At 45.4% G+C, this 15,405-nt stretch overlaps 1 protein-coding gene across 2 annotated transcripts in view; it reads left to right on the top strand.

The window, feature by feature from the left end:
• The first annotated feature begins 7,545 nt into the window (after positions 1-7,545).
• Positions 7,546-15,405, top strand: part of OTUD4 (OTU deubiquitinase 4) — a 46,956-nt gene continuing 39,096 nt past the window's right edge. The window contains exons 1-2 of one of the 2 annotated variants that reach the window (XM_083171150.1): positions 7,546-8,165; positions 13,720-13,803. In XM_083171150.1, coding sequence (XP_083027276.1) covers positions 8,016-8,165; positions 13,720-13,803 — 234 coding nt within the window. In that variant the 5' untranslated portion in view covers positions 7,546-8,015. The remainder of the gene's footprint in view (positions 8,166-13,719; positions 13,804-15,405) is intronic. The other variant, XM_083171147.1, reaches the window with a different exon arrangement.

Here is a 15,405-nt window from a genome sequence, read left to right as displayed (position 1 = left end):
ACTCATTTTATCGCTGAGTGTGACTGGGGCTTTAGACAGCTTTATTTTTACACTGCAATTTAAATTTCAGTTTGGACAACTCCCATTACATTCTAAACCTCTCTGCACATATCTGCCCCACCTGCATGTTTTTTTCCAGATGCACAGGGATTTGGTGCATTCTTTATTCTGTATTTTTTTTTTTACCGTATTTTCCCTTGAGTGCATCCCACCCTATTGAGGTCATTCTGATTGACCCGCAGCTTTGCGGGTCATCTAAATTCTGCACGCACGAATGCCCACCCCTCCCTCGCTGATTTACCTGCACGCATGCGTGGGCAAAATCATTCAACGGTGACCGACCATAGAATGATTTTGCCTCTGCCGCGCCCTGTCTGGATCTGCGGCGCCCTGTAGGGGTAGGGCAGCTGACATCCGCTGACATCAGCTGCCCCACCCCACCCGCGTCACAGCCGCATTAGCATGGGAACGCCCCCCAGCCTTTTCATGGGGACGCCCATGAAATGTTGGGCGTTCCCATGGGCGCTACCCAGCCATGCTGCCCGACACCTCCATCCACACTGCTGCATGCCAATGGGCTGGTAAATAATCAATTTGCCACACCCACTCACACTAAGTGGCTGCACATGGGCATAAAAGTTTATGCCCATGTGCAGTTGCCCAACATTGTTACCCTGTGCGAATGCGCAGGGGAGTGTAGCGACTAGAATGAGGGTCTATATCTCTTATCAACAATCACCTAATTCATTCTAAAATAGTGGAGAAGGAGTAAGGCAACACGACAAGGGAGCCCACCACAGCCCCCTGGAGTAGTTTCAGAATGTGTTGTTTTAAGTTTTAGCCCAAGATAATTGGACTCCTCAGGGTGTTGATGGTACTGCTAGGATTTTCACACATCAGCACCCAGATAATCTTGTGGGTACATACATTGGGGGTTATTCTGATTCACTCGGAAAGGCACAGTCACTCTCTAATTGATAAAACCATGTGCACTGCAGGTGGGGCTGATGAACATGTGCAGAGAGAGTTAGATTTGGGTGGGGGGTGTACAAACGGATATCTATATTGCTGTGTAAAAATAAAGCAGCCAGTATTTACCCTGCACAGAAACAATAAAACACCCAAATCTAAAGGTGCCCATACACTAGTAAGATTTATCTGCAGATCTGGCTGGTTGGAACAAAAACATGGTTATGGATGAATGACAGTGACAGTTTTCCAGCATTTCCAAGAAAATGGTCAACTGTCATATGCTCTCATCCATAACCATGTTTTTGTTCCAACCAGCCAGATCTGAAGATAAATCTGCGTGTGTATGGCCACCTTAACACTCTCTGCAGTTGTTACATCAGCCCCACCTGCAGTGCATATGGTTTTGTCCATTAGAGAGTGATTGTGCCTTTCCGAATGGATCAGAATAACCCCCATTGTCTATACGGCCATGTCTGATCTTCAGAACCAAGACTGGTTTCATCTCCACAATTCTATACGTTTATAAAAATTTCCTTGGCTCCATCGGCCAAGACCAGCTCTGTGTCTATGGAACAGCCTACTTATGACAGGGCAATTAAATTGCCAAAAAGAAATGTGGAGGAAGAATGTCCCCACTATCTGCCTCTTGGAACAGAGAACAAAGCCTTTCCCGACTGCTCCAACCTTTTTAATTCTGGGCACCCTCTCGTTCAGTTGCCATGACAGACACAATAAAGACATCCACTCATCTCTTGTCAGGGAGTTAATTTGCCCACAGCAAAGAGTACTTCCCCTGCTGCATCGGCTCCTTGAAGGTCTCAGCTGACATGGAATGGCTCAATTATGGATGGTGACCTAATAGGATATAGAAAATAGGCATCTCCTCTTGACAACACTGATGTTGCTAAATGCAGTAATAGAGTCTATAGCAAAAGACAAAGATGGGAAGGTCCGGGCAAATTAGCTTGTCTTTAATATAATTAATGCTCTCTGAAAGGAGGGGAAAAGTGGCTTGTTTCATTTGGTTCCTGCTGTTAGAGTGTGAAATTTGATGGCAAAACTGGGGGACTGACAACCTTGTCGCTTCTGTCAGACTAGTCTTGCAGACAGTGGCAATGGAATCGAGGTTGTCAAAGATAATTTTTCATATGCAAATCCTCCATGGTTTTCCCTTATCTTCTATGTTAGGAGCACCACCAATTTCAAGGTTTTCGCCCTCAATATCCCCCCCAAAAAATTATTTTGAATCTAGTAGCTGCTAGATTTAAAATCAGTTTGGTTTTGCCTTTAAACAATAGATTTGTTCAAATGTAGTAGCTCCATTAAAGTCTCCCCTCTTCTCCACATCTTGCAGGTTATTACACTTGGGCCAATGTTGGGAATAGCTGCACACACTCCAGGGAAACTTCAGCTAATTTAAAAGGATATCGGTTGCTCTATTATTATTATGACCTATCCAGTCTGGTGTACACAGATCTGCTCTGAGGCAGTGGTAGGCAGGGCCGGCACTTGCCTAGGGCACCGGCCACTTGCGGGCAGAAGGTCCCCCCCCCCCCCCCGATGGAGGTGAGCAGCAACTCTCCCCCCTCCCTCACCCGACACCCCCCCCCAGCGATGTGGTGGGGCCCGCACCGCATCACCTGGCACCTCCCCTGTGGAGCGATGCAGCAGCGGTCGCATAACACCCTCCCTCCCTGGTGGAGCAGGTGTGCGCCTGGCCGCCTAGATGGAGGTGAGCGCCGATCCCCCACATCCCCTGCTTCAAACTGTGACACTTACATTGTACACTAATATCACTCCACAGGTTTATCAGATAGACAGAGGCTATACTACATCCTACATGCTGCTTGTACACTTAAAATACTGGGGGTTATTCAGACCTGATCACTGCAGCATGATTTAGCAGCACTCTGCAATCACCCTGCAATTAGACAGCTGCTGCCCAGTCTGAGTGAAATCCTGCCCCGTGCAAGCCTGCAAATTGTTTAGCACAGCTTGCATAAAGAAGCTGGAAAGCATTTTTTCTGCAAATCCATTCACAAGACGTTAGCCATCTAATAATTTCTCAGTCCGTGCATAGTGATAGAGCTGACATCAGATGCTTTCCCTTCAAACACCTAAGCACACCTGTGTTTTCCCTGACTCTCCCAGAACACCGCTGGTTACCACCATCAAATGCCGACTTCCTGTCAATCAACTTGCATACAGCCAGCCATCAATAAATGAACAGGATTTTATTTCAGGAAGGAGGCCTTGTGAATGCACACTAATGTAGCCCATACACTACTGCAAAATTGCATACAATCCTTCGATTTCAACTGCATCTGTGCCATAAATCGAAGGATTGTATGCACGAAAAATGGGTCCCCCGATGCGATTCGTCGGCCCGCCGGTCACATGTCGCATCGGAAAATATTATGTGCTGCACAAGTCTATTGAATTGCATGAGCAATAGCATGTAGTTTTTACCACTTTCAAGCCCAACTCAGGCTCAACAGCCCTAGTAGCAGATCCAATAAGACAAATAAGAACACTAATATCGTTCCAGTTCAATGTAGACAGTAAAAAAAAAAAAAAAAAAAAATTATTTAAACATTTAAACCAGACTCTTTGCATTGCAAAAAAATATGGATTTAAAAAAGGTTTTTTACATTTTTTTTAAACACACTGGGTGGTCCTCCGATTGGCTGAGAGAGAGAAAGCTCTCTCAGCCAATCAGCGATATTGGCTGAGAGAGCTCTCTCTCAGAGGGCCACCCAGTGTTTTAAAAAAATGTTACAATTTTGCCACCGCTGCTGAGCCTTGCCACCGCCAGCACTCCACTGCTCCGGTCCCTGCTACCAGCCCTCTTCCAGCACTCAATATGGCATCGCAGATGGCATGCGACCTCAGGTGCTGGAAAAACCACATTGTGCACCACAAGATGCAACTGGAAGCAATGCAACATCGCATCACATCCGATTTGATAAGATCCACTATAAGATAAGGCACCATGAGATGCGTACGCATGGCAGTCTATCGATAATTGCCTGGCCGGCAAGTTTACAGCTATGCAATGAAGTCTGAATAACCTCAACTGTTTTTTGTTAAGAAAACTGGTCAAGTTCCTAGAGTGGTTACCAGGCTTCCCAGTTAGGTCTATCAAAAATTATTTTTTAATTATTATTATTTTTCACTCTGCCTGAGGCTGAGCTACAGTTCAAATTCTGTGGGGAGAAGAGTCAATCGGAATGACTGGCGCTGCATTTTAAACCACCAGTAATTCACTTGTGGTGCAGTTAGCTGCATTAACCACAAGATGGATGACAGTACAACTGCTATTACAGAATACTAGCTAAAAGTCTGTCAAAATGACACGTACTTTCAATTTGAGCTGTGAGTTTTTACGTTCTCTTTAAGCTGAGACAGTTTTTGACAAATACTCCACCCCACTCCCAGACAATTTCTAATCAATATGTGAATGTTCAAATATTCTCTGAAAAGTACTGCAGAATATGTATGCGCTATATAAGTAGAACGCTATATGTTAATAAATAAGTAAAAATAAATATCTGTCTTCACAGCTCCCAGAGAGAGATAACAGATCAGTGTCCCTGCAAAAATTTCTTTCACAGGAGCAATTTTGTCTGTTGAGTGGCCTCTAGTGGTTACTGGAGGAGGGAGGGAGGGAGAGGGGATTCGGTATGAAATCCTGACGGTCAAAATACTGATAGCTATTGACAGATGGTCAAAATCCTGACATGGTCAAAATACCGACATTTAAAATACCAACAATGTCAAAATACAGACATATAGAATGTAGACAGGTAAAGAAGTCAACATGACTTTCGGTCGACATGGACACAGTTGGAATTCAACCGCAGCCCCTCGCATCGCTCGCAATGCTTCGGGCACAGTGCCTCGCATTGCTTGGCACACTATTTTATTCTCCCACCACGCCCTAGTGGATGGTAGGGCATGAAATACCGCATGTCGGCACATGTCGGGTCAAAAAACAGTGAAAAAACCCATGTCGACCGAAAGTCATGTTGACTTTATGGGGGGAATTAAATTGCCAGCAAATCTTGCCCGGTAACTGCTGCACTTTATGGCAGTGGGAACTCGCACAAAAGTTACAATTCGCTTCCTTTGCTTGGAATTAAACCCCCTCCCCCCATTTATTGTTATGATATTTGTATCTTGAACTCAGCATATTTAATTTTTCACTTTCAATACTATTGCATTTGGTTACATCACTGTTCTAAAGGCCCATACACACAAGGCGATTTCAGGGCTGTTTCTAAGCAATCTGGCTAGATCACTTTGAAATTAAGCACAGATGTCTCCATGTGTATAGCCCCAGGCCGTGGCAATGTGTACAGTCAAAATCTAGTCACATCTCCTGTGTTCTCTGGTCAGCACAGATCGTTCAGCACACATCACTGGTGCATTGCAGTGTGTCAGCAATGTGAAGTTATGTCCATCGTTGGCATTGCCGTTGATGGTTGCCATCGATGGCAATAGTGCAACTGGCCATCGATAGTGGGATACCTTGCAATGGATGACCATCTATGTTTTTACCTATCGATAGTAATTAATTTTCTTTGAATAATTAGCCTGTGGGCCAATCAAATCATGGGGGCAGAGATTTGCAGGTATCAGGGGCAGAGCTATGCTCTGTGTCCCTGAACCTTGAGTAAAAAAAAAAAAAAGACTATGTGTTATGCTTGACATTGATGGAGGGAAACCATCTGGTATTCATCAATGGCAAAACTATCAACCATCGATTACTTTGAATCATTAATAGTCGATGGTCATCCCTAGCAATGTGTGCTGAGCGATCTGTGCTTAAGAACATTGCTCAGCACGGGGCTTCCATCACCCAGTGTGTACAGGGCTTAACACAGTGAAAGGACCTGAGTAAATTAATGTCAAAGTTGTTTTTAAGTATCATTGACTGAAATAATAATTAATTAATATTAAGCACAAGTAAATTAATTAACAAAAACAAAAGGCAGAGTAATTTCTTACTAGTAGATATGGCCATGATGTACTATATATACATTTTTTCTCCCCGGAAATGTACAAAAAAAACTCTCTGCATCACCCGCCAAACAACCTTCCCCCCCCCCCCCCCCCTTGCACCAGCCCTGTGCATAGGTGTAACAATTTATGAAATTTACATGAAAATTCAAACTTCTCCCATTATAGTTAATTGCCATTCCTTTTCAGCAGACCAGACTGCCATTCCTTTTAGTAAGTACATCCAGGGTTGGGACGCTTAAAAATTGGCAATATACCGTTATAGCTGTGGTTTCAAAGGGGTATTGCTGACAGCCTAACCCTGTAATCATTGGCAAATGCAGGATTTTTAGAGGGGGGTTTCCAAATGAAATCCAAATCTCCCACTCTGTAGCACATTGGAGTAAATACGGGAGACTGAGGGATTGGTAACAGCCCTGAAAATTGGTCTTCTTATACACGGGATACTGTATAGAATACAGTATTAATATTTAACAGTAAGATGGTCTATAAGTATAGGTTGTTTCAAACATGTAAAGAGGTCAAAATAAATAAATACACAAACATAATAGAACCAGAACTGCACTTTCTAAACTCACAATCTCCCACTTCATGGTAAGGTTCCTGTCTCTTCCTCCTGGCAGCTACTATCTGGTCCATTGCAATGATTGAGGGCTGATACACACATTCAGTAATTGTGGTAGAAGAAGCTGGTACACTAGGCATGTGCAGCAGTTCTGCTGTCCCTTATGCTGCACGATGTGGTGGCAGCTCTATTTATCATATTATATACCAGTGCTATTGTTCTAATTTAATGCACTTTCCAGGCAACCAGAAACCCTCCCTGCGTTTGCCTATGGTAATGTCCACTTGTTGTGACTGCTGACCTCCATAATGTTGATATAAAGACCATGTTGACATGTCAGCATGTTCACTGTTCAAATTTTGACCGGCTACATTCTGAATGCCGACACAAATGACCCCACAGTAAGCTTGAATAACTGTCAGAATAAGTCACTTCGGACGCTGTAAATGACTCTGGTATTTCACCTTCCTCCAGACACGCGCATTTGCTACATAGCTAGGTGTAATATTACTGTGCACACTGCACGCACAGGGGTCTGTGTGCACCGTGTTAATAGAGAACAAGCCCATGGCTGCTACGTCACGTGCCCCGGGGAGGTGCTGGTGGTTATTGGAAGGTGTTGAATGCCTAAGAACACTGCAGGTACCTGCACCGCCACACTGCCAACTTGTCACTGGCAGTGTCTCCTTCAATCAGTTGTATTATACTATAATAGCAGCTAGTAACGCTATCTCCGGCAGCAGCTGCACTATGTGCTGCGGGCGGGGGAGTCACAGTGTGGGGAATGTGGGGCTTGTAGTCCGGGCCATGTGCGGCTCTGCTGCGCCTGTCCGATCCGAGGTGATCAGACCAGCAGCAGCGCTGCTAGTACTTCCTAGGCATGGCCATCGGTGGGTTCGCCATCGATGGAGAAACGGTGTGTGGCCATCGATGGCCACCCACTATGCTATGGGAGGCCATCGATGGTTTTAACCATCAGTAGTCATCCATGTGTGCTACTTCCTGCTCCTCCCCCTGCTGCCTGCACACTGCTGCCGCTGCTCAGCGCCCGCCGCCCTGCCCCTCACTCACCATCAAACTGAAAACAAAACTTTTCCCTTCCTCGTCGTCACTCGGGAACACTTTCATTTCCTCGCAGCCGTGTGCGCGCCCTGCTGCCGCCGCCTGTGCCTGCTTCACCGGGCAGCAGCCTACCAGACCGCCTAGTCATGCCCCTGGGCTCCCGGCTGGCTGCGGCACAGTAGCGGGGAGACCCTGCCTGTCACATCCAGCTGGCACTGCACGTGGAGAACTGTGCATGCCACCCTGCGTCCCCTCTCATGCACACCACACACAGGATCCGTGCCACTCGGCCCCTCTCCTCCCCTCGCCCGGCTCTCCCCCTGCCATGCGGGCTAGATAAGGAGCGGCAACAGCTAGCGAGCCTGTGCGTTTGTGCGGCGGAAGGTGGGCAGCAATGGAGGTGCCCAGGCAGAGAGACGCTGGCCGTACTAATGCCAGCAGGAAGCAGGAGACGACAATGGACACCTATCTAAGGTCTAATGGGCTGTACAGAAAGAAGGTGACCAAGGATGGCTCCTGTCTGTTCAGGGCTGTGGCTGAGCAGGTAATCAGTGTGCATATCTATCACACACACATATACATACACACCCCCTCATCACCACCAAGACCGATGGCAGGGTACATAGTCCTAACATTAGTTATTCCAATATAGTATACAAGTTTATTGTGGATATAAATGCATTGGCTTTTAATACAAATATTATCAATGCAGAATCCTATTTCAAGGCCTAATAACCTGTGTAACAAAATTAGACCTAAGCCTATTGTCTAGTGCAAGTTAGAATAGTAACTATAAGTCCTGTGTGGCTGCTTTGATGTCCTACTGTATGTATGTTTCTCTGGGTCTTAAGGAAGCTATTAGTAAGTTGTTATGTTTATTCAGTTAAGGTTGTCTCCATTACATTTGGGACTATGCACAGCTGGAAATGTGATGGTGATGGGCAGCAGGCTGCACTCCAAGCCCTCGCTTCATCTCCCAGCTCCTCCTTGCTTGTAATACTCATTTGAATTAATTTTGGCCTGCAAATTTTGGCAACACCCCAGGCAGGGAAGAGGAACTGCATGGGTTTTCAAAGATGGCGGGTGCTAGAATGAACACTAGGCTGTATGGCCGGATCCTGCAGAACAGGATCCACCCACACCCAACCTCATTTCATGTATGTGTTTGCATTGAAATGCCGCCTGGTCCGATAGGACCCGACAGCTGCGGCCGCACTGCTAAAGTGTGACCAGCCGCACAGGAGCCTCACATCCTGCTGGGAGGGCATTTGAATTTGCCTGCATTGGGGACACATCCAGATGCACCAGTATATATCCAGATATATTTGGCATCGGCTGTGCTGTAGAACTGATGCACTGTGTGTATGGATGATGTCGGTTTACACACCCACCAACAGATCACTATATAATCTCAATGGCGCAATGCTAGAGTTTTAATTGTGCTTCTTTATTCCATGTTTTAGTACATTTTACACACCTTGCAATAAGGGCGATTGCCCTCTGTTTTTATATTTATTTATGCTATCACAATTGCAGGTTAGATCTGTTTGATATGCTTTTAAATGATGTGCTGTGTCACTGTTCTATTAAGGACAGTGGGTAATTAGCATTTAGGCCATTGTTTTTGTGTCCTCCTTACAGACTTGACACATGAGTCTGCTCTTTCAAATGACACAAGTTTGGCATTACCCTTTACTTTTGTAGACCTAGCTAGAAAGCTTCTGCAGTCTGCTCTTTATACACATCTGGCTTAAGGCTGCTGCTTTCTTGCTTCTTACAGGCCTCATACTGGAACCGCTACAGTTATGTGCCCATCTGCCTGTCGTTTCCCCTAAATTCTGGCTTGTGTAAAGGTGCCCATACACCAGGGATGGGGAACCTTTTTTGTGCCAAGGGACATTTGTATGGGGAAAAAAATCCTTTGGGGGTCCATATATAAAGATGTCTCTTACAAATTGTCCTGGTGCAGCCGCCCCACGCTCCGGCGGCTGCCGCTGAATAGGGCTGACAGTCTCCGACTGCTGATGATAAAGAGGAGTCTAGCGAGAACTAACAAGCTCTCGCGAGAATTCCCCTGTACTTGACTCCCGGCAAAGCCGCCGTGCGGGGGGGGTGGGCCACTCAGACCGGCTATGGGGGCTGCATACGGCCCCCGGGCCTGAGGTTTCCTACCCCTGCCATATACAATACAATTAGTGTTCCCGCTAGGCTTTTTTAGTGGCCCTGCCCGATTTCTAAAGGGCAAAATGCGACCTGCCCCTCCAGCAGCGCCCTGCTAAAAGAGCCTGCTGCCTGACTAATGGTGTGCCCGGGGAAGCTCCAGGTCCGCCCCCTTGTACGATGGAGGAAGCCCGGGCATGCCTCCTTTAGTGACGTCGGCGGCCCGGGACCGCCTACAACGATGATTCCGGCGGGCCCGGTCCGCCCTCATTGCGCTGCCCCCAAAAATTCCTAGGGGGAACACTAACAATTATTGTAAACAATATTGCATCGGTTTTGCAATGAGATGGGATGAGATCTAGTACAAAAAGTATGTGCAGCAGATAATTTTTGAGATGTGCGATGAGATGTGTGACAGGAGCGCGCATCTCATCGCACTCAGCAATTGTACCGCGTATGGGCACCTTTACCCTGTAGATGCAGTCAGCAGGTAAAAGTTCAGCACATAAAGTGCTTATTATAATGTAACCTATATACAGCATATATCCCATGCTCTGAGCTTGTTTACCCAATCAGCATGCCTACCAGTTCTCACTGAGATGCCACTGATGCATTACCCCTTCCACCACAGCTAGTTTATCACACGTTGCTGGATGTTATAACACCATTGTGTAATAGTCACGTGGAGCAGTTATATGACATTCACCGTGTGACATAGTATACAAAATACTGGTTGTTGAAGTGTTAAGCATTTATAGCCAGGGGCAACATGCAGCACCTGTCTGCTATGTCCTTATGTATTGCTTGTACCTACTCGTCCATTCTGGGGTAGACTCAAACATGCCTGAAAGTTTCTAATTTTTGTTTTATTCTAACAAAAGTCCCTTTTACTAGTGTTTCGGTAAAACCAGAGTAATATAGTGCTGCCATAACCATAGGTCTTGTGCTAAGTAGACATAAAATATATGACATTCAAAAGGTTTTATTTAACTTGTCTGTTTAACTAAAATTGTTAAAAAGATGTCTGCTGGGGAAGTCCTTATGAGGTTGCTAGCAGGGTTTCTCCCGTCTTGGGACCCGATTAGATGACCCGGCTTAAGTCTGAATGGTCCACCCTGGGTTTTAATGACCTGGTTAACGCCTAAAAGAAATTGATTGGCCAGCAACAGCTGGAATTCACGGGTCAACGTAAGACCCGGTGACGGTGTGAAGTAAGAGGGCAACCCAAGAATTATCCTGGTATTAAAGTGGTAATAGTTACAAATCTTCTATGTGTAAGCTGTTTGCCACACTGCAACAGCTGCTGTGATGCATTGCTCCAGCTGTGCATGCTGTCAGCGATGTGTGCTGAGCTAACTGACACCGCCAGTGTTCTCCTGTGGAAAACACTGACCATCAATCTCGGACAGCGACAGTACGCGCATTGCTGCCGCTATAGCCCCTACACCAAGGATGGGGAACCTTTGGCCCTCCAGCTGTTGTTGAACTACATATCCTAGCATGCCCTGATACAGTTTTGCTATCCCATGCAGGGCATGCTGGGATGTGTAGTTCAACAACAGTTGGAGGGCCAAAGGTTCCCCATCCCTGCCCTACACACACACACACACACACACACACACACACACACACACACACACACACACACACACACACACACACACACACACACACACACACACACACTGATGAAGGGGCATTTTCTAAGCGATTTTTCCAAACTAAAGGCCCCCATACACTAGGGCGACTTGTCCTTAGGACAAGTCGCCCCCGACTTCCCCCTGAGCTTCCCCGGCTGCTCCCCGGGGGAGCTTGATTAGATTGGCACTTGATGTGCCATTTTTTACATGTGATAAATCGTCTCGATTTATCACATGTAAAAAACGCGGGGGGGGGGGGGCTGCTGGTGGGAGCAGGGGGGCTGGGGACACAGACGCTGCGGGGGACACAGGCGGCATAGAGCCGGGCAGAGGGAGCTGGGAGCTGTCAGTGCTAGAAAAAAAAGCCTACTGTATACAATGAATGGGCAGCCTGTGATTGGCTGAGCGCTCTCTCAGCCAATTGCTGACTGGCTGAGAGAGCACTCAGCCAATCACAGGCCGCCCATTCATTGTATGGGCTTTTTTTTTTATTATTCAGTGCTGACGCTCCCGGCTCCCCCCGCCCGGCTCTATGCCGCTTGTGTCCCTCGCAGCGTCCCCAGCCCCCCCTGCTCCCTCCACCGCCCCACTAGGTCCCAAGTCGGGTGGTCAGACGTGCAGCAGGTCCGACCACCCGACGCAGATCCGATGCGCACGGGACCGCGCATCGGATCTGAGGGGACATCAAAACTAGCCGATTTTGGTCCGATTTAGGCCAGATCCGACTGATCTGGCCTAAATCTGACCAAAATCGGCTAGTGTATGGGGGCCTTTAGCAAAGTCACTTAGAAAATGCCTTAATATCGGCATGTGTATAGAGCCCATAAGACCTAACTGATACCCTTTATTTGTGATTACTTTTCAAATATATTTTATATACAGTAATTGAACATTATCTTAACTGTTTTCAGTTCCTTTAAACAACGAAAGGTACTTTAGTATTTGTAACCATAGAGACCATTGTTGCTAAAGCCAGGAGTAGTCCAGGCAGCTTTACACAGCAATTTGTGTCCAGGAAACCATTTGTAACAATGATCTGCATGTTATACGTTTGGTTTTAAAACCCTTTATAGAAAACCGTATTTGTGACATGATATGTCGGGGAACCCAGTCACAGTAAAATGGTACTGAGAACAAATAGTTACTTAGCCAGTAATGGATAAATGTAAGTAATGACAGCAACATCATCATCATCAAGATTTCTAGTAGGGTAGTGACACAGATAGACTTAGATGAAAATCACTATGTTGTTGTAATAAATGTTGACATCACAACCATTTCAAACATTGTGATGGCCGACAAGATATACCACACCCTCAGAGATAGCATACATACAGTTGAGTGCAGTACCCAAGGCTGAAATAAACACTGTTTGCAGGCAATTTATCATACATAAACTGTTATATACCATGGATTTTTCTTTTTCATCAACTCTGTTATATTGAAGTACAGTATTAGAGAATCTTATACAAATGAGTTGTGTACATACAGTAGTAAGATGTGGTGGGTTCAAGTTCACTGTCAGAATAAAATTTCCACCACATATAGGCATAGATAAGGGGGGGTGGTATGCATTTAGGGGATCAGGTAGTAGTGAGATTGGGGGCTCTTGCATATAAATCCGTGTTTCATACCACAGCGTATTTTTGAATCCCTTCCACACCACTGATTTTAATGTAGGGTTCCTATTCATTCGGAACCAAATATACCGAATTTAGGGAAACTGATTGTTAGCAAGTGACATGTTGACTGGGCACAGATACATAAACAAGTTGTCACTGTGGAAAGACACAATATTACCACTGTTTCTGATTCTCCTTTTTATGTGGGAATTCAGTTGTGTTTAATAACCTTGAATAGTAATGGGCACCTTACAGAGCAATTTAGTGTTTCTGGGCTCCCATTAATTATCAAACTTAGCATGCCCAAATAGACTGGGTTTAGTGTAGAGAGAGTTAGATTTGGGGGAGTTATTTTTTTCGTGTGCAGGGTAAATAGTGTCTGCTTTATTTTTACACTGCAATTTAGATTTCAGTTTAGCCACAGCCCCCTAACTCTAACTCTGTCGCTCTTTGTGCACTTGTTACATCTGTTTCACCTGCAGTGCCCACGGTTTTGTACATTTGCTAAAAATGTGCTTTGCTATCAGGTCTAAATAACCTGCTTAATTATGTGGCAATAATTGTTTCCAATCAGTTGTTAAATACGGATGAATTAAAAATATTCAACAGTCTTTGGCATTTACCAGTTATATGAACATGCAGATTGTCAGGTGGGCTAATGTTCTTTTATCTTCAGGTTTTGCACTCTCAGGCACAGCATTTGGAGATTAGGAAATCCTGTATAACTTACCTGCGTGAGAACCGGGCCCACTTTGAAGCAGTAAGTAGCATTTAGATTTCTCTATGTATGTTAATGGTAATCTTGACTTTCTAGGATTACACACCACAAACTTATGTACAACAAACATACCTGCGTACAGTGCCGGATTCCCAATAGACAGAGTAGGCACCAGCCTATGAGCCCCGGGACAACTGATCAAAATAATGATTTGATCTTACAGTAAAGCTTTCTTAAATTGTTTCTGAAAAAAAAAAGTATCAACTCAAAGAAACATAGTCTTTACATTAAAGACTATAGAGAAAATACTAATAATTGAATGTACCCATTAACAGTTTAGTATATAGACATCATAGTTTCCAGATTGTAGACTGTTGGTTGGTAAACTTATAAATTTATTAGGAGATAATTTGCAATGGTGGCCTTGAAATTTGATCATTTGTGAGGGGTGCCCCAAGATTTCGACTGCCTAGTGGCTGCTACAACTATTATTTGGGGCACCACCTGAGTAAAGATCCATACACACTGGGTTACTATGGACAGCGTGTATGGACAGCGATGATCGCATTCATTGCTGGCGGGAAAGCTGCTCAGTGCATACACACTGAGTGACATTCCCCCTGCCCAGGGCTGTCAGCGGGGAGAGGACGGCTTTGCATAGTGAAGCGCTATGCAAAGCCGTCCTCAAAGCCGCTCATCTGCTGTTTTTACCAGCAGAGGAATAACTTTCCTGGCGATAATGGGGGAGCGCGCTGGGGCATACACACTACCCAGTGTGTATGGGCCTTAAGACTGTGCCTTGCATTACCCTGCTATTAGCGCAATACTTCATTCAGTTGTTTGGTTTGAGTGCTGTTGGCCTCTCTGTAGGCTCAGGAGGCACATTGCTAAATTGCTTTCATTCATGTGTTGGGAGAAAAAAAGAGCTGATATCCTGATCCGTGCTATTTATAATTGATAACGATAACAGAGGAACTGTGATCGGTTGGAAACCCAACTTTATATGATCATATGTGAGAGTCCTCTTTATCAGAGCCAGATGTACTAAAGGGGTGTACACACGGAGCGATTTTTTTTTTTTTTTTTTTTTTTTTTTTTTTTTTTTTGAGCGACTTTGAATAAGCAATTTTTCCTATGTTCAATTTTGACTATACTAGAATTAATATACTTGGTTGGTATTCATTGCAGATCGCCTAGTGCAGGGGTGGCCAACCGGTCAGAGGTAAAGAGCCGAAAAAAATATCTGTAGTGAAGCTAAAGAGCCAACAACATGCGCGCGCGCCCAAAAAAGGGGCGTGGTCTATTTGCACCCCTTGGGTGGGTGCGATACACATATGCCTCCAATAGTGCAGTGTGATATATACATATGCCCCCAATGCCCATTGCACATATAATACCCTCTGTGGTCCCAGTAATACAAACAATGCCCCCTTTGGTGCTGCTAATTCCTATAATACCCCCTGCTGTGCGTCCCTGTGGTGCTCCTAATACATATGCCCCCTGCGGTGCTCATAATCCATATAATGCCCCCTGTGGTGCCCAGGCCCCAATACATATAATGCCCCCCTATAGGACTCACCAATTGGTCCTCTTTGTTGATAAGAGAAAGCTGGGGACAGTGGAGCTTAGTGCTGCCTCAGCTGC

The sequence above is a fragment of the Crinia signifera genome, chromosome 1 (genome assembly GCF_055691185.1).
Source record: "Crinia signifera chromosome 1, ASM5569118v1, whole genome shotgun sequence".
In the NCBI taxonomy this organism is placed as follows: domain Eukaryota; kingdom Metazoa; phylum Chordata; class Amphibia; order Anura; family Myobatrachidae; genus Crinia; species Crinia signifera.
This window is presented reverse-complemented; position numbering and strand designations above follow the sequence as displayed.